The 25,146-nt window shown below is 39.2% G+C and overlaps 1 protein-coding gene across 5 annotated transcripts in view; it reads left to right on the forward strand.

The window, feature by feature from the left end:
* Positions 1–25,146, forward strand: part of zfhx4 (zinc finger homeobox 4) — a 248,620-nt gene that overhangs the window by 201,154 nt on the left and 22,320 nt on the right. For 4 of the 5 annotated variants that reach the window (XR_010961575.1, XM_067980594.1, XM_067980609.1 and 1 more), the window contains exons 5-8: positions 4,243–4,362; positions 9,611–9,747; positions 10,359–10,559; positions 23,355–23,475. Coding sequence is in view for 4 of the 5 variants with exons in the window: in XM_067980594.1 (XP_067836695.1) it covers positions 4,243–4,362; positions 9,611–9,747; positions 10,359–10,559; positions 23,355–23,475 (579 nt within the window). In the remaining variant the exon portion in view is untranslated. The remainder of the gene's footprint in view (positions 1–4,242; positions 4,363–9,610; positions 9,748–10,358; positions 10,560–23,354; positions 23,476–25,146) is intronic. The other variant, XM_067980602.1, reaches the window with a different exon arrangement.

A 25,146-nucleotide genomic window follows, 5' to 3' on the forward strand; every position in this document is an offset into this window, starting at 1 on the left:
TAAGTGGTTAAAGTGACAAAATTAGGGCAGAGAACAGTAATAGAATCTCATCTCAAGAGACAGAGAGACTACATGTGAAATGGGGGATTTCACACCAAAGGTGTTCTTTTCTTTATTTGTAAAAGGTAATCACGACTTCTGGGATCTCTTCTTGATAACCTACTATAAATTAGGTAGGTTGCTCGATTTTGCTTTCTCTTGTAAATCCGTTGTCCATCATTAAGTAAAAAGTTCATTTGGCTGAAAACAGTGAATCTGTTTTTATGAATGAATTGTAGGGGGAGGTGCTTAAAGCTAGCAGTAGAGCAGGAATGTTCATTCATAGGGTCAGGATTCAGACCATTCACATTTGAAGATGGCACTTGAACTTGATTCCACTCAGATAGCTTTTGTACTGTATATGGCGGAAGGAGGAAGGTTCTTGCTCTTGACCCTGGATAGAACCATTTGCAATACTAGAGTGTTCGATCTGTCAAGGGGAGGGGGGGGACCTTGAAGGTAGCAGGACTAATCCGGCCCCCATGGAATTCATCTCCCATTGGTTAATGGCACAGTGGCCAGACGACCCTGGCTGATGGTGGAAGCATGATGGCGATGTAGGGTTGGGGGTGGGGTGCAGCTTTCGGTGTTTAAGAAGAGGGAGAAAATAGAGTAAAATATTATGAATCATTTTAATTAAAGCTTAGTGGGCTGTAGACAATAATTGTGGTTATCCTCCAAACAGCATGTGCAAAATGTGGATTAAAAACATTGAATCGATTAGAACTAGATTCTTATATCTCCTTGTTAAAATGTATTAGACAAATGTTAATTTTATTCTGATTTTTAATGCTCTAGTGCCGTTAGCATAATCTCCATAATGTACATTTTAACCTTTCTCTGTCAAAAATGTTGTTCTAAGCCACCTTTTTCTGTGCACTTCATTCTAGAATAAAAGTATGTATATATTTAAACTGAAATTTAAACCTTATTAGTTTTCCTGATGAAAGCAGATTAGGAAAATAATTATTGCTCAGGCATAAGCTTATGATATTCAGCACAACTGTGAGAATGTGATATATCTGTTACAAAAAGACAGTTAAAAATATCATTGAGCTCACTTTGGAGATCACCTAACCCTGGAGTTTCTGCTAATTAATTTTGATTATAATTAAGAAAAGCTATAGCTCCAACATTCTCCATGGCAGTGTGCCTGTTTTTACCACAGCATGTAATAAAACCTGTGCATTAAAAGGTACCCTGAGCTCTATTTAGACCCTGTGGCCTTGAAAGTCTCACATTTTCTAATGAGAAATGTATTAGGCAAATAGACTGCCATGTCCTCCTTCAGCCATTAATTTGATACACGTTAGTCTTTTCCTTGTAACCAGGGAAATATTACTCGACATTCATACCTTTTTAATTTCTGCAGTACATGGCCTCACATTTAGTAGTAGATACAATGAGAAAAATCAGCACAATTTTTTAAAAGGAAAAGATGTAAAAACTGTGCACACTTTGTTATCAAACCCGATAGGATTTTTTTTCCGTGGAATTTATATCATAATCAAAATAGGATTCAGTTGTGCTGAATATCATAATCAAGCAGAATTTAACATTTTAACGCACATAGGAGTCACTATTGTAAATTCACTGTAGGCCTGTCTCAGGATTTAAAATATATATATTTCTTTTTACATATATTTTCTTTTTGCTGCATTCAAGCAAATAGAGAGGTAAAAGGATAAAAATATGTATCTGGCGGACAGTTTACCTCAGAGGTTTATTTGTTTGTGGTACGTTGGAACCATCTAAAGTTATAGCCTCAGCACTGCTGTTTGCCATTAAGTTGATGGGGAGAGTCTATCCCACAGTTGCTCTGAGCTGCTGACACAAAGTCTTTGTTCACGTTCAGATTAGTCAAACTGTTGTGAGGGTCAGGCCAGGGTCAGACTCCATGATGATGTATAGGAGAACATGTCTGGGAATTTCTCTCGCTCTTAAAACACATACCAGAAAGGCAGAAGAGGGCCGAGCAAACTGACTGATGAGACCCAGATGATAGTCACTCTTACTGGGTTCATAATTTGCCTTTTAACACACCATGTTTTATTAATGTGTGCCGTGATAGCCTTGAAAATTTCATGTCCCCCGAAGGTAAGGACACTCCGTGACACTTCATTTCCTCGCCCACGGGAAATGGGTCAGTAAATCCAGTGAAAGAACAATGCATAAATTCCCAAGGATGAGAAAGAAAGGTCTTTCACAAGCTTTCTAAGGCTGTAGGGCCCGACACTGGATATGAGCTGTGTGTGCACTTGGTATTAACATAGCCCTATCAGGTCATGATCACACACTCTCAGCAGCCCAAACTGTGCTCCCCTACCACCTTTACAAATACAGCCTTGTCCACCTACTGCGACCAGCGAGCTTGCAAAGTCTCCACTTTGATTAACAATCAGGATCGGTAAAATACTGAAATGCTACCATTGAGACAAATAAGGGGGAGTAGATGCAGTCCAATAGAGTTTGGAAACCAATTCTAATCAGTCTGAATCAGGTTAATCTGTGCACATCACGGTACAAATCAATTTAGATCAATCTGTTTTTAACACACCCTTGAGATGGATTAAAAGAGATCAGTTTAAAATGATCCCATTTCTTGCCTTTGTGTAAAGGCAAAACCTACTCATATCAGTTCTAATATGTACAGCAAGTAAATTGAATTGATTTCAAATTGAAAAATAAAATTAAACAATCTGTACCAGTGTGTAAAACCAAACATAGTATTTTATATCCGCGTAGAATGTTTTTAATCCACTGATTGAACACAGCACTCAGGTTTATTATTTCTGCATTTCAGAATTTTGGAATGCTGTCACCCAAAAGTCATCTTAGTGCTAAACTAGCAATTTTTGCAACCAGCTGCTGCATATGACAGGGAATATTTCATCCTGCTGTCAGAACACTATCAATAAAACATAGCATTCAGAGTGTGTTCATTTTCTCCCCTTCAATCACTATAGCATTTGCAATGAAAATGTTATGTTATATTTATTCCTGAGCTGATATGTTGTGCTTAAATGTAAAATGGTACACTAATATAGAACTTAAGGGGTTAACTTGTCTTAGTCAGTTAACAAAAGCATTGCTTATCAAACAAGGGCTGGGGGACTATATGACAGTGTGCTCGGGACCTGTTTGCTTCCTCAGGGTCAATTCTTATGGTTATTAAGATTTTATGAATCTGATGAGTGCAGTCTTTTGCTTTGACCGACAGGATACTGCGCCATTTTCTTTCCATCTCCTAATTTGTTTAATTCCTACCGGGCCCTGCAAATATGATTTTTATTTTGCAATGCAATGAACGCAGCATGCGGTGCTGTGGGAGTTGCGGGCCTGGTTATCTGGCATTACTCAGACTGCTAAAAATTCATTAAAATGTGACATCAACACAGTGAGAGACAAATGATCACAGGATGAAAAGGAACAGTGGGCATTTCATGGATTAGTGCTGCATAACCCTAGCCATGCAGCTAACTACATAAACAGATTAATCCAGCACTATTACAGCTTGGAAGAATACATAACTATTTAAATTGATGTCAGCTTTTGCATTTGTAGATTTGGATATAGATATAGATGGAGTTACGCAATGTAATCTGTCTATAGCAAGCATTTTAAATCAGTGTCAACTGTATGCTGATTGAGAGAATATTATATTGTATCTAAAAGAGTGCCCCCTATAGGTAATCATCTTTTCAAAAATGAATCATACAGTCTCCAATCAATAGAAAATGGCCAAAAAGCTAAATTAGTTCAATTTTCTATTGTGGCATTCAGTAAATGTTGTGCTTGACTATATTCAATTATATATTGTCAATAAAAGCCTGCATACAATTAAACTATCAATTTTCTATTATCACTTATATCAACTGATGTAGATATATGTCCTATAATCATTTGTGTGGCTGTTGTGAGAAAACATCTAAAGTTCAACATTAATTGGATTTTGCATCCAGATATGCAATTAAATAAATGACTTTAGATTTACAAGTGGTGAATAGTGTTTTACTTGGATATTAATTAACTTTCCAATGCAGAGTAAAAGCTTTGAAATTAGTACAGGACTGCATACCCTGTATTTTTACTTTTTACTATCTGTGAAGTACAGGGTACAGAAGACAGTAAATGTTTCCCCTAAACAAATCCTGCACAGGTTGTAATCTGCTATCCTAATCTCCCTTATTTTTTTAATTGCAGATGAGCAGAGTGAAGACTCTGAAGGACCTGGTAAAACCACTGTTCCAGCTGCTGCTACTGATAACAAGGACACAAGTGAAAAAGACAACAAAGAAAACAAGAAGTCTGACAAAGACTCTGGTAATACTTGTAGATTTTGTCATTTTTCCACGTTAAATTTTCTTTCATCTTAAAATTATCTGCCCAGTTCCCCTCCCCCGTCTCAATCATATTCATCACATGTGTGTTTTACATGTGATTTCTATCAGTAGCCTCACGCTGACCTATTTTTAATCATAACCATCTGACAGGATAGATGCGGATAAGTTGAAGAATATTACAGAATGGCCAGTGAGATTATTTTTTAATCAAATAAGTTTGCGTGCTTGTAATTTTAAGCGCCTTTCATTAATCTTTGCTGTACTTGTGATTCCTCTGATGACATATTAATTTTGTTTAAGCACAGGATTAGATACCAATCATGTATTTTTTCCATTATGGTGAGGCATATCAGTATCGCTGACCAGAGGCCTTTCAGCCTACTTTTTTTTAGTCATTTTCCTTAGTAATACAAAGCAGCCTTCTCTACCTGAGCAATAAATTCTGAATTAATGCTTTTTGCAGAAATTGTCCTGCTTTAATCGCATCTTGCATAAAACCAGCATCTGGTATAAATACCACAGGCTCCTTTCTCTATTTTACTTGGCAGATATTGCAGGGTGCATGATTTGATGGGTTTTTTTCTTAGTTTGTATTTTTTTGAGTTTAGTTTCAAAGAGAAAACTGCAGTGAAAAATTAATATTACGTTAGCTGTCTTTGCCGCATGCTAGACACAGTTACATTATGTTGGATGCGGTAAAACAGAAGCACTGAAATAGGTTAAAGACTATTGGTTCCAGGTAGTCGTATGTCTTTTTTTTATACCTAGAAGACATGAGCTCCAAAATGAGTCTGAAAATGAATACAAACTATTTTTTTAAATAGGAAACACCGCTGCCTTTCATGAAGATTAAAAGGGGAATTTTAGTAAGCATATTACAATTGGTATCTTCATTTGCGCCACTGCTACTATGCAGTTTCAATCTAGCCAAATTGACTATGCATCAGGAAAATAGATCTTCACTTTTCAGTTTAATTTTCATAATTTCAAAATCACTCCAGATTATGCAATATGGACCCTAGTAACATAAAACCCATTTAGTAGCTAAACCTTTCGATAAAAAAATTCCAGCATTAGAGTACTTGTGTCACCATGTTGTTGCATACATTAGTTTATCTCGGTAATTGGTACATTGGAATAATCAGGAAGCAGAATTCAAGACTCTAAGTACAAATAGCTTTTACTGGACCGAAAATTCATCTGGCGAAGCAGAACTCACCAATATCTCATTTATATTGTCGTTTTAATCTAGTGTCACTTTAGATTAATTATAATCGAAATTACATTTCAATGCAAATGTATTAATCTGGATAAACTCCAGATTAGTTCTGCACTGCATAGATGTAATGTGTCTCTGACATGGCTTAAGGGAACAGTTTTAATAATACAGTAAACACAAGTAAGATGTAAATTAACCTTTATTATTCTAAGCAAAATTACCAATAGACATATCTTCATTTGTGAGCAAGCTTTCCTTATTCACAAATATTTATTTTTATTATTTGAATATAATTTAGGTATACTAAGAGGTGAAATCATAATTCCTGATAGCTGCATTGAAATAAGACATCAAGGACACAGAATTTGTAAGCAACAAATATGATTTTTTTTTCCAAGCCGTTTTCTTTATTGCTAATCAAAGGCTTTGTAAAAAGTATTCTTATCCAACTGTAGGCATACTAGAGCAAAGTTTGAGCTTAGGGCTTGATGCATGACTTAGTTTGACATTTAAATGCTGCCATTTGAACTATGGGTCAGTAATGGTTAACCTACTTTTCCATCTCTGTATTTCACATCAATGACAAGAGATGTAAAATGTAATGGAAAAGCACTATGTCTGCTATTCTATTCTATTTAACTCTAGTCATTTAAAATGTTTGAAACCAATTAACCCATGATGGACTGTAGTAGAGGTTTAGCACCAAAATTCACATTGAAACAAAATTTTAATTTTAGAAATTGTATCTCTGTAATGTGGATTAAGAAATGTTCTGTGGTTGAGAACATTTCTATAATTTTACATTCAGTATTTGAAATGTATAGAATGTTACTATTTCAAGTTAAATACAAAAGCTTTTTTTGTTGCATGAGATGAATACCTTGTAAATATGAAATTTGTGATGCTGTAAATTTAGTTAATGTACATTCAGCTTGTCTGAGGCAAGGCACTGCTCTCCCTGAATTAAATCATTCCAAACATTGTCACTCACAAGGCTCAAAATGATCTTTAAATATTCATATTAATTGCAATGTATGCACAGTTTTTTATACTTAAATGCTATGCCAATGCAACTGTATATTGTACTGTCAAGTGCACCTAAAGACAAGTTTGCTATAATTCATGATTATGTCAATAATGGGTTCAGTATTATAAAATGGTACAAATATGGGATTATCTATATTTTTTCAAGAAAGTAGTTAAGGACAGTGTTAATGATTTTATTGAATGGAAGTAGCTAACAATCCAGTACCTCTATTTAGCATCTTTAATTCTTTGCAACAGGAGTGTTTTAGTTGATTGACCCCCAGAATTGTTCCTTCTCTTTTCATTCTCTCTTTTAACTGTTTAAACAGGCTGTTTGTCTCTCTCACTTTGGGTCCTCTTCATTACCTGTTAAGCAGTAAACCTATTAATGTTTGGAATAGATCACATTGCTTTCTACATATTATCTAAGGTTTATTCTGCTCTTTCTATTACTGAGTCTTTTAATACTTGTGGATAATTCAGTACCAATTATCACTAATAACAAAAAATAAATTATACCACAAGCAATGATGATTGAGACTTGGACATAAGTCACTGAAGTAATTTACAGATCCTAGGAATTTGGTATGAGACATAATAGGTGAATGCATTTTATGTGCACCCACTAGACAATAATTGGAACAGTATACTAACTACATGATTCTATGTTAATAGTGCCACATTATTTTCAAGTAGATAAGCAATGTCAGGGCTATTGTTGAAAATCAAATCTCCCAGACAACTGCAATCAGCAGCCAGGTTAATTGCCTGACTTGTAGACTAGATTTTTGCTGTGCAAATATCAAATACCACATTTTGTTTTGTTGTAATTGACCAAGCTACCAGGATCATGAAGAACCTGTGTCATTCTGAGAAATATCATGTGGCAGCTACTTAGAATAGTGCATTATTGTTATAGGTGAAAATAAAATGAGGTCAGAATACATACATAAGCAGAAACAATTTTATGTTAAGGAATGTGACAGCAAGCTCTAAAGCTGAGTATTAAACATAATGTTAATAAAAATTAAATGTCAGCCATAAATGTAATATGTGCTGCTTCAGGACTTGCTTGTCAAAAGATAGCATTTATGAGGTAAAAGTATTTGTCTGCAGACAAAAAAAAGGTATGATTTTTTTCTACTAATGATAGCCCTTGTCATGAAGACCTTTCTAAGAACATGTAGCAGGAATAATTTACGTACATTAGAATTTACATATTCTCATCGATTTAAAGTAACTTCACTCTCTTATGTTTTATTTAAATAAGTTATTGTGCATGCATCACAAAACATATTCTTCATTTTATATACATATATATGCTTATGTTGCATCTGATACCAATCAATTGCTCATCTTCATTGCATTACAAGATGTATTTTCACGACATTGTCCAGTGTTGCAGTCCTCACCCTCAAGATAATTTAGTTTCAAATTGACTGGAAGATGGCGAAAATTGAAAGTTAAAATTAGAAGTGCTTATAATAAACAGCTGAAAAAAAAGGTCAGATGATGCTGAGCAGGGATGAGATTGGAAAGGTTGGTAAATGAGGTTTTCTGTTTGCCATGAGATGTATGTGACATGCCTACCCAACACCGATGTAATATCCAGCCTAGCATAAAAGATTATTCGGCAATTTGTTGTTGGAAAGAATACTGTGATACACTGGGAAATCAGCATTGTGCTTTTGTCTCTGATAGGCCTGATTTTTCTTTTTTTGTGACATAGAGCTGGCTATACTTTAATTCAAAATATTTGTATCACAGGTAGCGTAGATTTGAGTTTGAATTTCACTTGAGTAGAATAGAATGGCATTCATTACTGGGGTAAAAAAAACATTGACCATCAATAGGATCTAGGAATGCACTGCAGACATAAACATATAATACTGTTTAGCACGTAAAATGTAGTTAATGTTTACATAGGCTGATCTTTTTGTCAAATGCAGTGTTCTGAACTGAAGCACATTGGAATCCAGACTGCTGAGCTGGTCAGAGAGTGATATTGATTAATCTTCCAAGCTAGCAAGAGGTTATCTAAACAGCTGAGAAGTAATTATTAGATTTATCAAGTTGGTCTGTTTTGCAATTTTTTGTTTAAATTTTATCAAACGAGAAGAGTTTTGTCGTTTGTTTAAATTTCAATTTTACGTTGTCAGTTAGTTAATCCTTTGGCTCAAAGACATAATGTATATAAAATGTTTTGGCTGATAGGTTTTTTTTCAAATTTATACATAAACTTCTGTATGTTTTCCATCATCTTATTTGAGCGCTTCCAGTTCCTTTCAACAGACAGTCAGTGTAGCTCTGCGGTTGGAAATGTCTTGAGGCTTCAGGTACAACAAAATTGATTTGGATCTTTTTTTGCCAAAATATCAAAACTAAGAAACAAGTGAAGTAAAGGTCTGAATTACCAGAATATTGTATTGTCTGGTCTGTGTTAAGAAATGATTGCATGCAAGGGTGACATTCTTTTGTACTAGCAGCTATTAAGCAAGAGTTCTGACGATTTCTGACAATGGAGTTGCTCTGCCCAACCAGTAGGAGGTGCTTATAACCTGTTATCCAGGCACAACTCAGGCACTGGTAGAACTGAAACCAAATAAATATTGGGAGTACTATTTATGATTAAAGATAAATTAACTTCTTTGATTTGAGGAGAACATCTTTTGATTATTCTTCCATCTTGCTGCTGTTTCTTCCTTTCTCCAGATATAGTGAGTTCTGATCAAAGTAGTGTGACATCCTAATTGGTACTACTAGATTGCATTACTTTAAGTAAAAAAAAACATTGCTTATATTTCTGGGAGTATATTTGTAAGAAAATGGAAACATTAGAGAGTTTGCCTCTTTAAATGGCGAGCTAAATCAAAATAATCTGCTCAGTTTTTAAAAGTGAAGGACGTGGATATTTAACAGATTTTTGTTTGCTGAATTGAAGTTTATGAAAACATTCATATACTGACAAGTTATATTCTCTTAGCAGGAACAAATGTGCTATGTACAGAACCTCAAGAAAGCTCTGTAGTCGGAAAACGGTCACTGCCGCAGGGGGGAGATGATGACCTTGCTTCCAAGAGACCTCGTTCAACTGGTAGCAGCAAACCCAGTCAGGAGCAGGTAAGAGACTAAAGGATTTTTTATCAGTTGTTTTTTTTATAGTCTATTTTGTTTATAATTTTTGTTCCCAATTAATTGCTCGTCAAATATTTCCCAGCAAATTATTTATAAAAGATTTATTGACAAATATTCAAATATTCAAAATGTCTAGTTTTATCTTTGGTATATCTTGATGTAAAGTTTTCTGTTTTCAATTATCACTTAAAGGGAAATTGTCTTAATTTTTGACATGGTGCAAGAAATTTCCACACTGTAAACAGGGGCCCGTTTGAGAGTACTGAAAATGGCAGCTTACATGTGAGTCTAATTTTTCACAATAACAATGGGTAAAACAACTAGAAAGATGTGGTCTTGAATTGAAATCTTACTGTAAAAAGTGAGGACAATTTGATTAGCCACTTTTTCTTTGTTAGTATAGAACTGGCCCTTGTCGACAAGAAGGAATAAACACTGTATTCAATTTGACTTCATGCTTTATGAATGCTCTTGTACTATCTCACTGCAAAATGAAATGATATGCGAATCTTTAAAAGAAGCAGAACAGAAAAACCTTGCGTGCTATATACCACCAGTTTTTAACATACATTTTATTAAATGCTATTTGGTTTCAGCTCTACCAGTGCCCCTACTGTAATTATAACAGTAAGGATGCAAACAGGATCCAGATGCATGTCATGTCCCAGCATTCCATGCAGCCCGTCATCTGCTGCCCTCTCTGTCAGGATGTCCTCAGCAACAAGATTCATCTACAGCTCCACCTGACCCACTTACACAGCGTGGCACCTGATTGTGTGGAGAAGCTACTTACGACTGTAAGCAGTTTAAATGTACCTCAGTCAAGGGTTTTTGGCTTCAGAACTGGAAATTAAAATCCATCCCAATTTAAAATACAAGTCTGCCAGAGAGCTTATCGCCCTTTTCGGAACAAATGTATTCCTGTTGTGATTTATGCTGCAAGATAATTACTAATTTACTTGTAGATGAACTGCTCTGCCACTTCAGCATCATACATTACGAGAGGTTGACATACTGGTCCACATTTTCTCACTTAGAAGCAAAATTGCAACGGGAGCATGGTTGTTAAAATTGTGATTTAACAAAATTATATCCTATTGTTTCTGACTTCTACATACTGCATAGTTTTTTTAAGACTATTTTAATGAATGTGGAGAGAAAGTATATCCAAGAGAGAAAGAGAACAAAAGGGCAAGACCCAAGAAACAGGTCAAAAGTAACCTAAGAGATGAGCAGAATTATTTAAAGAATAGCAGTAACAGAAAGTAGTGAGTACTAATGGTTATTAAAAAGGCAGTTGAAGATAACTAAAATGAGCATTAAAAGGGGTAAAAGGTCAATAGAAAAATGAGTTGTAGACAGCAGCAAGAGGGATTCAATTAAATATTATAGCTGTGCAGAAGGAGACAATGCTTTGAAGATGAGATAGGCTTTTAAAGGGACAATTTACTGAGAAGTGTCATGAAAGGAATAAGGAGAAGTTGCAGATGCGTGATGTGAACGCTTTAGGTGCCAGCCTTGCCTCAGTGGCAGCACTATTGCCTCTGAGTCAGAAGGTTGTGGGTTCAAGTCCCACTCCAGAGACTTGAGCACATAATCCAGGCTGACACTCCAATGCAGTGCTAAGGGAGTGCTGCACTGTTGGAGGTGCCATCTTTTAGATGAGACATTAAACAGAGGCCCCATCCACCAATATCAATAAAAACAGATTATCTGATCACTATTTCATTGCTGTTTGTGGGAGCTTGCTGTGCACAAATTGGTTCCTGCATTTCCCTACATTACCAATCCCCTACATTACAAAACTGGGAGAGCTGTCCCACAGACTGGTCAAGCAACAACCTGACATAGCCCTACTCACAGAATCATACCTTTCAGCCAACATCCCAGACTCTTCCATTACCATCCTTGGGTATGTCCTGTCCCACCAGCAGGACAGACCCATCAGATGTGGCGATACAGTGGTATACAGTCAGAAGGGAGTGGCCCAGGGAGTCCTCAACATTGACTCCAGACCCCATGAAATCTCATGGCATCAAGTCAAACATGGGCAAGGAAACCTCTTGCTGATTTACCACCTACTGCCCTCCCTCAGCTGATGAATCAGTCCTCCTACATATTGAGAACCACTTGGAGGAAGCACTGAGGGTAGCAAGGGCACAGAATGTACTCTGGGTGGGGGACTTCAATGTCCATCACCAAGAGTGGCTCGGTAGCACCACTACTGACCGAGCTGGCCGAGTCCTGAAGGACGTAGCTGCCAGACTGGGCCTGCGGCAGGCGGTGAGCGAACCAACATGAGGGAAAAACCTACTTGACCTCGCCCTCACCAATCAACCTGTCACAGATGCATCTGTCCATGACAGTATTGGTAGGAGTGACCACTGCACAGTCCTTGTGGAGACGAAGTCCCATCTTCACACTGAGGACACCATCCAACGTGTTGTGTGGCACTATCACCATGCTAAATGGGATAGATTCAGAACAGATCTAGCAGCTCAAAACTGGGCATCCATGAGGCACGGTGGGCCATCAGCAGCAGCAGAATTGTATTCCAGCACAGTCTGTAACCTCATGGCCCGGCCTGGTTCAATGAGGAGTGTAGAAGAGCATGCCAGTAGCAACACCAGGTGTACCTAAAAATGAGGTGCCAACCTGGTGAAGCTACAACTCAGGACTACATGCATGCTAAACAGCGGGAGCAACATGCTATAGACAGAGCTAAGCGATTCCACAACCAACGGATCAGATCAAAGCTCTGCAGTCCTGCCACATCCAGTCAAGAATGGTGATAGACAGTTAAATAACTAACGGGAGGAGGAGGCTCTGTAAACATCCCCATCATCAATGATGGCAGAATCCAGCACGTGAGTACAAAAGACAAGGCTGAAGCGGTTGCAACCATCTTCAGCCAGAAGTGCCGAGTGAATGATCCATCTCGGCCTCCTCCCGATATCCCCACCATCACAGAAGCCAGTCTTCAGCCAATTCAATTCATCCTACATGATATCAAGAAACGGCTGAGTGCACTGAATACAACAAAGGCTATGGGTCCCGACAACATCCCAGCTGTAGTGCTGAAGACTTGTGCTCCAGAACTAGTCGCGGCTCGAGCCAAACTGTTTCAGTACAGCTACAACACTGGCATCTACCCGACAATGTGGAAAATTGTTCAAGAAGGCGGCTCACCACCACCTTCTCAAGGGCAATTACGGATGGGCAATAAATGCTGGCCTCGCCAGCGACGCCCACATCCCATGAACGAATGAAAAAAAAGGTATGTCCAGTCCACAAAAAGCTGGACAAATCCAATCCAGCTAATTACCGGCCCATCACTCTACTCTCAATCATCAGCAAAGTGATGGACGGTGTCATCGACAGTGCTATCAAGTGGCACTTACTCACCAATAACCTGCTCACTGATGCTCAGTTTGGGTTCCGCCAGGACCACTCAGCTCCAGACCTCATTACAGCCTTGGTCCAAACATGGACAAAAGAGCTGAATTCCAGAGGTGAGGTGAGAGTGACTGCCCTTGACATCAAGGCAGAATTTCACCAATGAGCCCTTGTAAAATTGAAGTCAATGGGAATCAGGGAGAAAAATCTCCAGTGGTTGGAGTTATACCTAACACAAAGGAAGATGGTAGTGGTTGTTGGAGGCCAATCATCTCAGCCCCAGGGCATTGCTGCAGGAGTTCCTCAGGGCAGTGTCCTTGGCCCAACCATCTTCAGCTGCTTCATCAATGACCTTCCCTCCATCATAAGGTCAGAAATGGGGATGTTCGCTGATGATTGCACAGTGTTCAGTTGCATTCGCAACCCCTCAGATAATGAAGCAGTCTGTGCCCGCATGCAGCAAGACCTGGACAACATCCAGACTTGGGCTCATAAGTGGCAAGTAATATTTGCGTCAGACAAGTGCCAGGCAATGACCATCTCCAACAAGAGAGAGTCTAACCACCTCCCCTTGACATTCTATGGCATTACTATCGCCGAATCCCCCACCATCAACATCCTGGGGGTCACCATTGACCAGAAACTTAACTGGACCAGCCACATAAATACTGTGGCTACAAGAGCAGGTCAGAGGCTGGGTATTCTGCAGCAAGTGACTCACCTCCTAACTCCCCAAAGCCTTTCCACCATCTACAAGGCACAAATCAGGAGTGTGATGGAATACTCTCCACTTGCCTGGATGAGTGCAGCTCCAACAACACTCAAGAAGCTCAACACCATCCAGGACAAAGCCGTCCGCTTGATTGGCACCCCATCCACCACCCTAAACATTCACTCCATTCACCGCCGGCGCACTGTGGCTGCAGTGTGCACCATCCACAGGGTGCACTGCAGCAACTCGCCAAGGCTTCTTCGACAGCACCTCCCAAATCCGCGACCTCTACCACCTAGAAGGACAAGGGCAGCAGGCACATTGGAACAACACCATCTGCACATTCCCCTCCAAGTCACACACCATTCCGACTTGGAAATATATCGCCATTCCTTCATCGTCACTGGGTCAAAATCCTGGAACTCCCTTCCTAACAGCACTATGGGAGAACTTTCATCACACGGACTGCAGCGGTTCAAGAAGGCGGCTCACCACCACCTTCTCAAGGGCAATTAGGGATGGGCAATAATTGCTGGCCTTGCAAGCGACGCCCACATCCCATAAACGAATTTTAAAAAATCAGTGACTACATTTCAAAATGGCTTCATTGGCTTTAAAGCGCTTTGGGATATCCTGAGGACATGAAAAGGGCAATATAAATGCAAGTTCTTTCTTATCATTCTCCACAAATAAAGAATCTAGAGAAATTGTAGATTTATTGAAACGAGCTCAAGAATTTACAAATATCTGCAGGTCAGTAAAACATGTGTTATGAAAACACTAAAAATATGAAATGTCTACATGACAGCCTAGGCCAGATGAGATACATCCTAAATTCCTCAAGAAAGCAGGCAAACTCGAGTTAGTACTTTTAGAAGTTCTATAAATACAGGCACTGTGTGTTATATTTAAAAAGGTGAAACGTGAACTAGCGAAGGATAAATTAGTTGGTCTAACATTGTTAGCGAGGGAAATGATCATCTACAGAGCATCCTTTGCACACTATCAATGTTCAGGTCACAATGAGTCGTCAGCATAGATTTAGAGGCAATACGTCGCACCGACAGGATCGTTTGAGGAAATAACCAAATTAAGCACTATCCATATAATTTACTTGGATTTTCAGAAAGCTTTTAATAAAATTCCACATCTAAGGCTGTTAAAGAAGATTAGGCCTGGGAATTTCCTTGCAGCTGTTCCCGTTCTGCTTCCTTAACTTCGCCAGCATAAACCCCAGGAGCAGCTCAGACGAAATTCTTAGTCTCATGGTATTAATAGCAAATTAACTGATTGATTAAAAAATCATCAAAGAAAGCTGAAGGTGATGGAGGTGATACCTTGAGGTCAGTGACTAGTGGACCCCTGTAGGAGGGTTCTTCTGGGCCCCAGCTATTTACACTGCTCATAGGAGCAGGGTCCATCTCGTAATATTATGAAATTCGCTGATGACATCAAACTGTGTGGCAAGCTGACCAGTGTGGAAGAGATATATAATAGTTAAAGAAATCTGGATAATTTCAGCAGTTGGCCTAAGTATTAGTAAAAGGGATTTAATGTGCATAAATGTAAAATAAAGCACACTGAAACAGCAACAGAATATGTACACAATGAATAGGTCTGTATTAGCTAAGGCAGTGAAGGTAAAATATTTGGATATAATTATTGGCCATTCAATGAAAGATAAGATCATGTCAAAGGGAATTGATTATAAATTGAAACAGGCTATCTTAATCCAGAGTAACCCATTAAATTAAGAGTGCTGTATACAATATTGGACGCTTTGAGCTCTATTTTCCTCAGTTTGGTAATTCGAATGAAAATGTAGATGTGAATTTGTGGTATAATGGTAGAAAATGCTAATAGCCAGTCATCTGTATTATCATTGCTCTGGATATTCATACTTCTCCAAAATGGATAATGATATTCATGGAAAGTTCAGAAAGAAACAAGTTGTGTTTGTTAATGTCATAAATGCAGTGATTATGCATTAATAAGTTTAAAGAATAGCAGTGACAGAAGTGAAAAGTACAAGCCTGTATTGTAAGGTGGGGACACGTGGTTGGGCGGTTCAAATTAAATGCAGCTCATGTGGGTAAGTGGGTGGAGAGAACAGCCAGAAAGAGGGAGGAAACAAGGGCCGTCGGGATGTTTATTTCTCTGTTAATTAGCGTCCGGATTCAGTATAGAAAAGGTCTAACCTGCTAGTTCTTTGCAAATGTGCAAGATTACACCATTGTGCAGGAGAAATCTAGACAAATACTTTGCTAGGCAGCACTCGGGCTGTTAAAGCCAGTGAATATTTTCAGTAGATGTTATTTTTGGAGAGGGGGAAACAATGTGAAAGTAAAAGTGAGCATTTAAAGGACATGAGAGGAGAAATCTGTATTATAGCAAAAAATATCCAGCCACTGAACGTAGTGCAGAGAAGAGCAACACAACTGATACCTATCTCAAGACATCTGAACTATCAGAAATGGTTGAGGTGCTTGGGATTCTTTATTCTGGACACGAGGAAGCTTAGGGGAGAACCAAGAGACATGGGCTCAAGCTTAGAAGAGGGAGGGTTCACAAACAATTTAGATTTAGCTACTTTATGCAGAAAGTGATGCACATGACTGCACAAGGAGACAGTGATGACAGATTGTGTGGAAAAACTTATGGGAACATTAGATAGGTGTTTGAGGAAGTGGGCAATTTGAGATCAGCCAGGTGAATTGCAGTGTCTTTTCTGTTCCTGTAGTTTTCTATATTCCTAATCTGTGGTAGTTTCATTACAGAATAATAATTGAGAGATCTGCAGGTGGCTCACCACAGACATATGAAACACATAGGTTCAGCTGACCAACACCACGTTTATTAGTATCTTCAGTTTTATATTGATGTTAACCAGTTGTTTTCATACTTCTGTCTTTGAAGGTATTCTTATATCAGTTTGGTTTAATCAGTAGTAATCTTGCCTCTATGCCTCCCTCCAGAATTTACACACATAAACTAATCTGACAATCCAGTGCAGAGGGAGTGTTCTATTATTTGAAGAACTGTCCTTTGGCAGAGATATTACATCAAAGCCTCAAATGCTTGTTCCATTGGAGGGAGAGCCGGCTTCTACTAAGTCTCCCTCCATTTGCAGAATTCTGGCCTCACTACCACTACCCTGGCCTACTATCACCTTTCACCAGGTAGTCTTGGGGAGTGGCAATAAGGGGAAGGGGAAGATAGCAGCAAAAGTGTTCAGGGAATCAACCCCCCCCCCTTCCACCCAGCAGCACCCCCCCCCCCACTTCCTGGCAGCATTTACTTGGAGAGAACAAAGAAGGAGCAGAGGAAGGAAATTGAGCTAGGGGTGGGGAGGTGAAAGTTGGCCTCACTGTCGAACTTTGCCCCCATTTACACCACTATCTCATTCTGAGAAAAATTCAGCACCATGTTTGGATTTTAAAAGCCTATAAATTATAGCTGTTCACAGAGTAGTATACACAGATCCTGGCGTCTTGGCAGGATCACAAATTCTGGTTCGTAGTGAAACTACAGGAAACAGAGTATGGACTTAACTCTTGCTCCTCCATAACATTTTACAGCATTGATGTTCGGGTTCTGCTTATTATTTGACGTAGGTAGTTAGTGAAATTTCTGTATCATCTATAAAGCTGGATAAGCATCTCTAATACTAATAAATGTGAACCTTTGGAAGGATAAATATAGGCATGGTATTATAAATTGTAGCCTTTTTTTGCCAATTCTCAGGACATCCAACATGACTACATATACTAATTGGATTATCATAATTCCAAATATTTAATATTTATACAATAGATAATGTTAATTCCATGCAATTTTTTTCAAGTAGGTTTTAATAAAACTTTTGCCCATCACTGTGAAAAGTGTATATACGGCAAATGCATTTAATAAGATCTCATAAGAAAGAACTTGTAGAGTGGGAAGGTGGATGCACTGTTTCTATTAACATAGTTGTCTCAAATAATTTCCAATAATACTTCTAGTCCTTTGTGACATGTGATGTAGCTTTCCAATAAAGATAAACCTTCATATTCTTCATATTCAAAAATCACAATTAAAACTAAAGAAAGAAATACTTTGTGCAGTGAGTAGTTTGTGGGATTAGGAGGCCTCTTCACTGAGAGGGTAAACATGCACATGTAAGCATACATCAGAATCATTTTACAAGACAGTGGATGTGTGCCTAGAAACACAGTGCTTCTGGACGACATTGGGATTTTTCCTTTTTTTTTGTGGTGCCATTTAGCACAAATCTTGCACATTCCACATCAGGATTAGCAAACTGGTTAAAGTGGTTGCCTGTGAAGTACTAAAGGATGATTATTACAGGTGCATTATGATTGGCTGTTTTTCATTCCCACTGATTAAATCGAGTTCAGCGAAGAATTATAAGAATCATTGCGGCTCTTTGGTTCCTAGTTATGAAGAGAAAATCACAGAACTAAACATGTTTTCATTGGAGAAAAGAAGGTTGAGGGAAGGCATGATCCAGCTCTTTAAAATGCCAAGAAGCATAGATAACGTAGATTTAAACATGGTACTTACTGTAACTTGGACTGAAAAGTGCTAATCTAGAGAATGCGAGTACAAAATGAATGAGCATTAAGTAAGACTGAAGATTAGAAGAAAATGCAAAATACAGCAGATGCTGGAAATCTGAACTAAAAACAGAAAATGCTGGAAACAGGTCAGGCAGCATCCGTAGAGAGAGAAACAGAGTGGACGTGTCAGGTCGATGACCTTTCATCAGGACACAGACAACATTTTTTTCTCTACAGAGTAATTGATAAGTGGAATAGAATCCCTCTAAAGTAATTAATGTTGTCAATTTATTTTCACTTGGAAAAATATGGGTTAATTACTGACAGACAACATAAATTTGTTAAAGGCACGTCAGGTCTGCTGAACTTGATTGAGTTACATAGACATAGAAACATAGAAAATAGGAACAGGAGTAGGCCATTCGGCCCCTCGAGCCTGCTCCGCCATTCAATATGACCATCATTGATCCTCTATCTCAATACCACGTTCCTGCTCTCTCCCCATACCCCTTGATGCCTTTTGTGTCTGGAAATCTGTCCACGCTCATCTTAAAAATATTCAGTGACTTGGCCTCCACAGCCTTCTGTGGTAGAGAATTCCACAGGTTCGCCACCCTCTGAGTGAAGAAATTTCTCCTCATCTCAGTCCTAAATGTCCTACCCCGTATCCTGAGACTGTGACCCCTCATTCTGGACCCCCCCCCCAGCCAGGGGAAACATCCTCCCTGCATCCAGTCTGTCTAGCCTTGTCAGAATTTTATTTGTTTCAATGAGATCCCCTCTCATTCTTCTAAACTCGAGTGAATACAGGCTGAGTCGTCCCAATCTCTCCTCATACGACAGTCCTGCCATCCCAGGAATCAATCCAGTGAACCATCGCTGCACTCCCTCTATGGCAAGTATATCCTTTCTTAGGTAAGGAGACCAAAACTGCGCACAATACTCCAGGTGTGGTCTCACCAAGGCCCTGGATAACTGCAGTAAGACATCCTTGCACCTATACTCAAATCCTCTTGCAATGAAGGCCAACATACAATTTGCCTTCCTAACTACTTTCTGCACCTGCATATTTGCTTTCAGTGACTGGTGTACAAGGATACCCAGGTCCCTTTGTACATCAACATTCCCCAATCTATCACCATTTAACTTCACATTTATCCACATTGTACTGCATTTTTTTTTATTCGTTCATGCCCATCCTTAATTACCCTTGAAAAGGTGGTGGTGAGCCGCCTTCTTGAACCGCTGCAGTCTGTGTGGTGAAGGTTCTCCCACAGTGCTGTTAAGAAGGGAGATCCAGGATTTTGACCATGTGCCATGTATTTGCCCACTCACTCAACTTGTCTAAATCGCCTCGAAGCCTCTTTGCCTCCTCACAACTCATGATCTCACCTAGTTTTGTGTCGTCAGCAAACTTGGAAATATTACATTTGGTTCCCTCATCCAAATCATTGATATATATTGATATATATCGAATAGCTGGTGCCCAAGCACTGTTCCCTGCGGTACCCCACTAGTACCGCCTGCCATCCCGAAAAAGACCCATTTATTCCTACTCCGTGTTTCCTGTCTGTTAACAAATTTTCAATCCATGCCAGTATATTACCACCAATCCCATGTGCTTTAATTTTTGCACACTAACCTCTTATGTGGGACTTTATCAAAGGCCTTCTGAAAATCCAAATAAACCACATCCACTAGTTCTCCCTTATCTATTCTACCAGTTACATCCTCAAAAAACTCCAGTCGGTTTGTCAAACATGATTTCCCTTTCATAAATCCTTGTTGACTTTGTCTAATCCCGTTGATATTTTCTAAATGTCCTGTTATCACATCCTTTATAATAGACTCTAGCATTTTCCTTACTACTGATGTTCGGCTAACTGGTCTGTAGTTCCCTGTTTTCTCTCTCCTTTTTAAAATAGTGGGGTGACATTTGCCACCCTCCAATCTGCAGGAACTGTTCCACAATCTGTCGAATTTTGGAAGATGACAACAATGCTTCCACTATTTCCATGGCTACCTCTTTTAGTACTCTGGGATGCAGATTATCAGGCTCTGGGGATTTATCGGCTTTCAGTCCCATTAATTTCTCCAGCACTGTTGTTTTACTAATACTAATTTCCTTTAATTCCTCCTTCTCACTAGTCCCTTGATTCCCTAGCATTTCTGGGAAGTTATTTGTGTCCTCTTCCGTGAAGACAGAACCAAAGTATTTATTTAATTGCTCTGCCATTTCCTTGTTCCCCATTATAAATTCTCCCGTTTCTGACTGTAAGGGACCTACATTTGTCTTCACTAATCTTTTTCTTTTTACATACTTGTTGAAGCTTTTAAGTCCACTTTTATGTTCCTTACAAGTTTACTCTCATACTCTATTTTTCCCCTTTAATCAGTATCTTGTTCCTTTTTTGCTGAATTCTAAACTGCTCCCAATCCTCAGGCTTGCTACATTTTCTGGCAACTTTATATGTCTCCTCTTTGGATCTAATACTATCCTTAATTTCTTATGTTAGCCATGGTTGGGCCGCTTTTCCTTTTGTGTTTTTGCACCAGGAAAGGAATGTATAACTATTGCAATTCGTTCATTCCTTCCTTAAATGTTAGCCATTGCCTATCCACCGTCGTGCCTTTTAATGAAGCTTCCCAATCTATCATAGTCGACCCACTCCTCATACCTTCGTAGTTTCCTTTGTTTAGATTTAGGCCCCTAGTTTTGGATTGGACTACTTCACTTTCCATCTTAATGAAGAATTCTATCATGTTATGTTCGCTCTTCCCTAAAGGACCTCACACAACAAGATTATTAATTAAGCCCTTCTCATTGCACAATACCCAATCTAGGATAGCCTGTTCCCTGGTTGGCTCCTCAACATACTGGTCTAAAAAACCATATCATACACACTCCAGGAATTCATCCTCCACAGTATTATTGCTAATTTGGTTTGGCCAGTCTATATGCAGATTAAAGTCACTCATGATTACTGTAGTACCCTTGTTACATGCATCTCTAATTTCCTGTTTGAGCCCATTCCCTACATTACCACTACTGTTTAGAGGCCTATAGACAACTCCCACCAGTGTTTTCTGCCACTTGGTGCTTCTTAACTCCACGCAGACTGATTCTACATCTTGATTTTCTGAGCCAATATCCTTTCTCACTATTGCTCTGATTTCATCCTTTACTAACAACGCCACCCCACCTCCTTTTCCTTTTTGCCCGTCCTTCCTAAATATCGAATACCCTTGGATATTCAGCTCCCAACTGTGGTCACCCTGCAGTCATGTCTCTGTAATTGCTATTTTATCATATCCGTTTACATCTATTTGCGCTGTTAATTTGTCGACCTTATTACAAATGCTTTGTGCATTCAGATACAGTGCCTTTGCATTTGACTTTTTAACATTTTTAGACACCTTAACATTTTTTTGTACTATGGCCCTATTTGTCTTATTACCATTTTTTCTTACCTGGACCCTATTTGTTGTCTTTTGTCTGTCCCTTCCTGACACAGTCTGGTTATCCTTACCCCAATCACTTTCCTGCACTGCTTTTTTGTCTTTTCTCTTTAGTATTCCAGATTTCTCTCCACCGGGACCCTCCCTCCCCTTATTTAGTTTAAAGCCCTATCTACCTCCCTAGTTATTCGATTCGCTAGAACTCCCGTCCCAGCATGGTTCAGGTGTTGTCCGTCCGAACGGAACAGCTCTCTCTTTCCCCAGTACTGGTGCCAGTGCCCCATGAGTTGAAACCCACTTCTCCCACACCAATCTTTGAGCCACGCAGTCATCTCCCTGATCCTATTGACCCTATGCCAATTTGCTCGTGGCTCAGATAATAATCCAGAGATTATTACCTTTGTGGTTCTGCTTTTTAATTTAGTCCCTAGCTTCTCAAACTCTCTCAGCAGAACCTTTTTCTTTGTCCTACTTATGTCGTTGGTACCTACATGGACCACGACAACTGGATCCTCCCCCTCCCACTTCAAGTTCTTCTCCAGCCCAGAGGAGATGTCCTTAACCCTGTCACCGGTCAGGCAATATAGCCTACGGGACTCATGCTCCTGGCTGCAGAGAACAGTGTCAATCCCCCTAACTATACTTCAATAAAGTAACGGAGAGGGTTGAAGGATTGATGAAGGTCGTGTAGTTGATGTTGTGTATATGGACTTTCAAAAGGCGTTTGATAAAGTGCCACTTTAATAGTCTTGTTAGCAAAATTGAAGCCCATGGATTAAAGGAGTAGTGGCAGCATGGTTAAGAGACAGAACGCAGACTGTAGTGGTGAACAGTTGTTTTTCAGACTGGCGCATTCCTGTAAGGAAGTGCAGCCAAGTTTCAGGCCGCAGCTGATGGCTACTGTCTCTGTGCATGTGCAATCTGTATGTGGCATGGTGTCCTTACAGGTGTCCTTACAGAAGATGATACAGCTCGTCATCTATCCTTCTGTTGACCCAGACCCTGACAAGGCAAGTTCCCACATTCATTCCAAAGTAGGTTTTCTAGGGTTCACAGAAATGGCTGGGGAAACTTGGCACGTACATCCAATCAGGCAACTTTGGCTCTTTATCATCCTAGCATGTCTTCTTTTATGTAGTAACATGTCAAGCATGGCATGCTGTGATTGGCATGCTTTTGAAGAACTTTACTGCATAACTAAGTCGGGCATCCACATCTCGAAGTAATGCCACTGGGATCTTCTGACACAATGTGTTCCATCAATCCCATTGGCAAGGATCCTTCTCACTATGACTTTGCTTTCGATAAATGAAACGTGTAGAATCATTTCCAGCAAAATGTGTCACCTAAACAAAGTACATTTTGCTATAATAATATATATAAATTGCTTATAATAAATAAGTAGTTGTTTATATGTAATATTCATACTGATATGTTACAGAGTCCCTTCTTGTGTTTTTTTAAAGGTGTCTCTTCCAGATGGGATGAATCCTACCAGCATATTGCCCTCAACTGGTTCTGAAAAAATGCAATGTTTCCTTAGCAATACTGCAGCTCTAACTACAGAGGAATCATGTAAACCATCAGGTAAGCCTTCAGTGAAATGATAGCTGGCTTTCTAAACTAAATATTTTATTTTTTGTTTAAGAACAGTTTAACAATTAACCCAGCTGGTAAAATAGAGATTTGGATGCCAAACATAATTTGCTCTAATTGCCATATGCCCCAAATGTGCTTTGGAGTGGGAAGAGTGGGGCGTTGATGCACTTTCTTGACATTAGTAGCAAGAGTTGTGCTAATCTATTCCTTACAAGGGGTCCTCACTTCCTGGGGTGCAAGAACACGCAAGGGGTTGGGTCCAAAGGGCAGTCAAAGTCTTTGTGGCATCCTGGACCACTGTTTAAAATTGTTGCATTTCACAACAGGACCAGAAACTATGTAGAAGTGTGCCCATTTCGCCAGTACCTCTCCAGTGTTTGTCTATTAGGTCTATTGAATGCTTTGGAGTTTGTATGATATTTTCAGTGTATGAATTTGAGTTAACCTTCCTGCATTTTCTATACCTGATGAAGGTATTTGTTTCCATACCTCCCTGAATTTCTCCTCTGCTATCTGGTGACCTCTGACTCTTGTCGATGTCCCTTTCCAATATCTGCATTATCTGTCAATGTGGATGCAAACACATTGTACCGGGTGGAGGTGTGTTTCCAGGTGTTTTTTTGAATTTTTTAATAAACCTGTAGTCAGCAAGCTGAGGGATGTTAATACTGAGGGAGATGGAAGACTACATTATCTTGGGCATTCAGTGTCAGCATCATGCATGCCCAGGCCAAGTATGACACAGATAAGTGCAAAATAAAACTCCCTTCCCTCTGAGCAGTTCTTTGAGGCTGAGGATGTATAGTTTATTCTTAAAGAAGCCGCTCACATTGTAGCTTGCAGAGCATCACTGGGTCTTGGAGGGAGTGCTTAATTTGGATGAGGTGAAATCTATCAGTTAACAGCTGAAAGATGATGATCTGAACTTTGCAGTGGACCTGTACTAGCCTGGGAAAGTGTTCATAGACCAGGTTGTGAATTTAATGAGTATTCCCAAAGAGTTCTGACAGTCCCAATGGGATCTCCAGTAAGGATCAGGACTCTCCAGATTATTTCATTAGAATGACTATAGGTACTTTCAGAACTCTTTTGATTTTTTGCAGTGGTCTATGAAGCTTGTGTTGGAGGGGGAATGTAAGATTGGTCAACATATGCAACATCCACCTCCAAACTCAGCCATAGGTTTCACAAATAGGCTATTCTTCATACCACAGTTTTTCAGAGTTGGACTGACTAGTATTAGCATCTATGTTTAGGAAGGCTGAGTCCTCCTTTACTTGTGGAGCTACAAATGGCTGTGACATGCTTGTGGTCACTTTCCTTCCCATAGCAATATGGAAATGTACCTCTCAGAGTTGCTGAATTGCTATGTCAGGACTCTGACAGCATTTGGAATAAATAAAAGAGGCACACTTCTGTGTTCCAGGAATATTATATGCAGGTTTCTCAATCTGTCTGGATCAGCATACATACTAGTTGAGGAGGGTGGAGGGGGAGTTCTCTTTGTATAAAATCAAAAATATGCATGTTGTGTTATGCCTCGGTTCATGAAGTCCATTTCTGAGTAATCCATTGGATATGAAAAGCTTAGGACATCTTTGAGGATATAATAATGTGTTTTCTATGCCAATTTGACTGTTACCTCTGAGTCAGAAGGTT

The sequence above is a fragment of the Heptranchias perlo genome, chromosome 3 (genome assembly GCF_035084215.1).
Source record: "Heptranchias perlo isolate sHepPer1 chromosome 3, sHepPer1.hap1, whole genome shotgun sequence".
NCBI lineage: Eukaryota > Metazoa > Chordata > Chondrichthyes > Hexanchiformes > Hexanchidae > Heptranchias > Heptranchias perlo.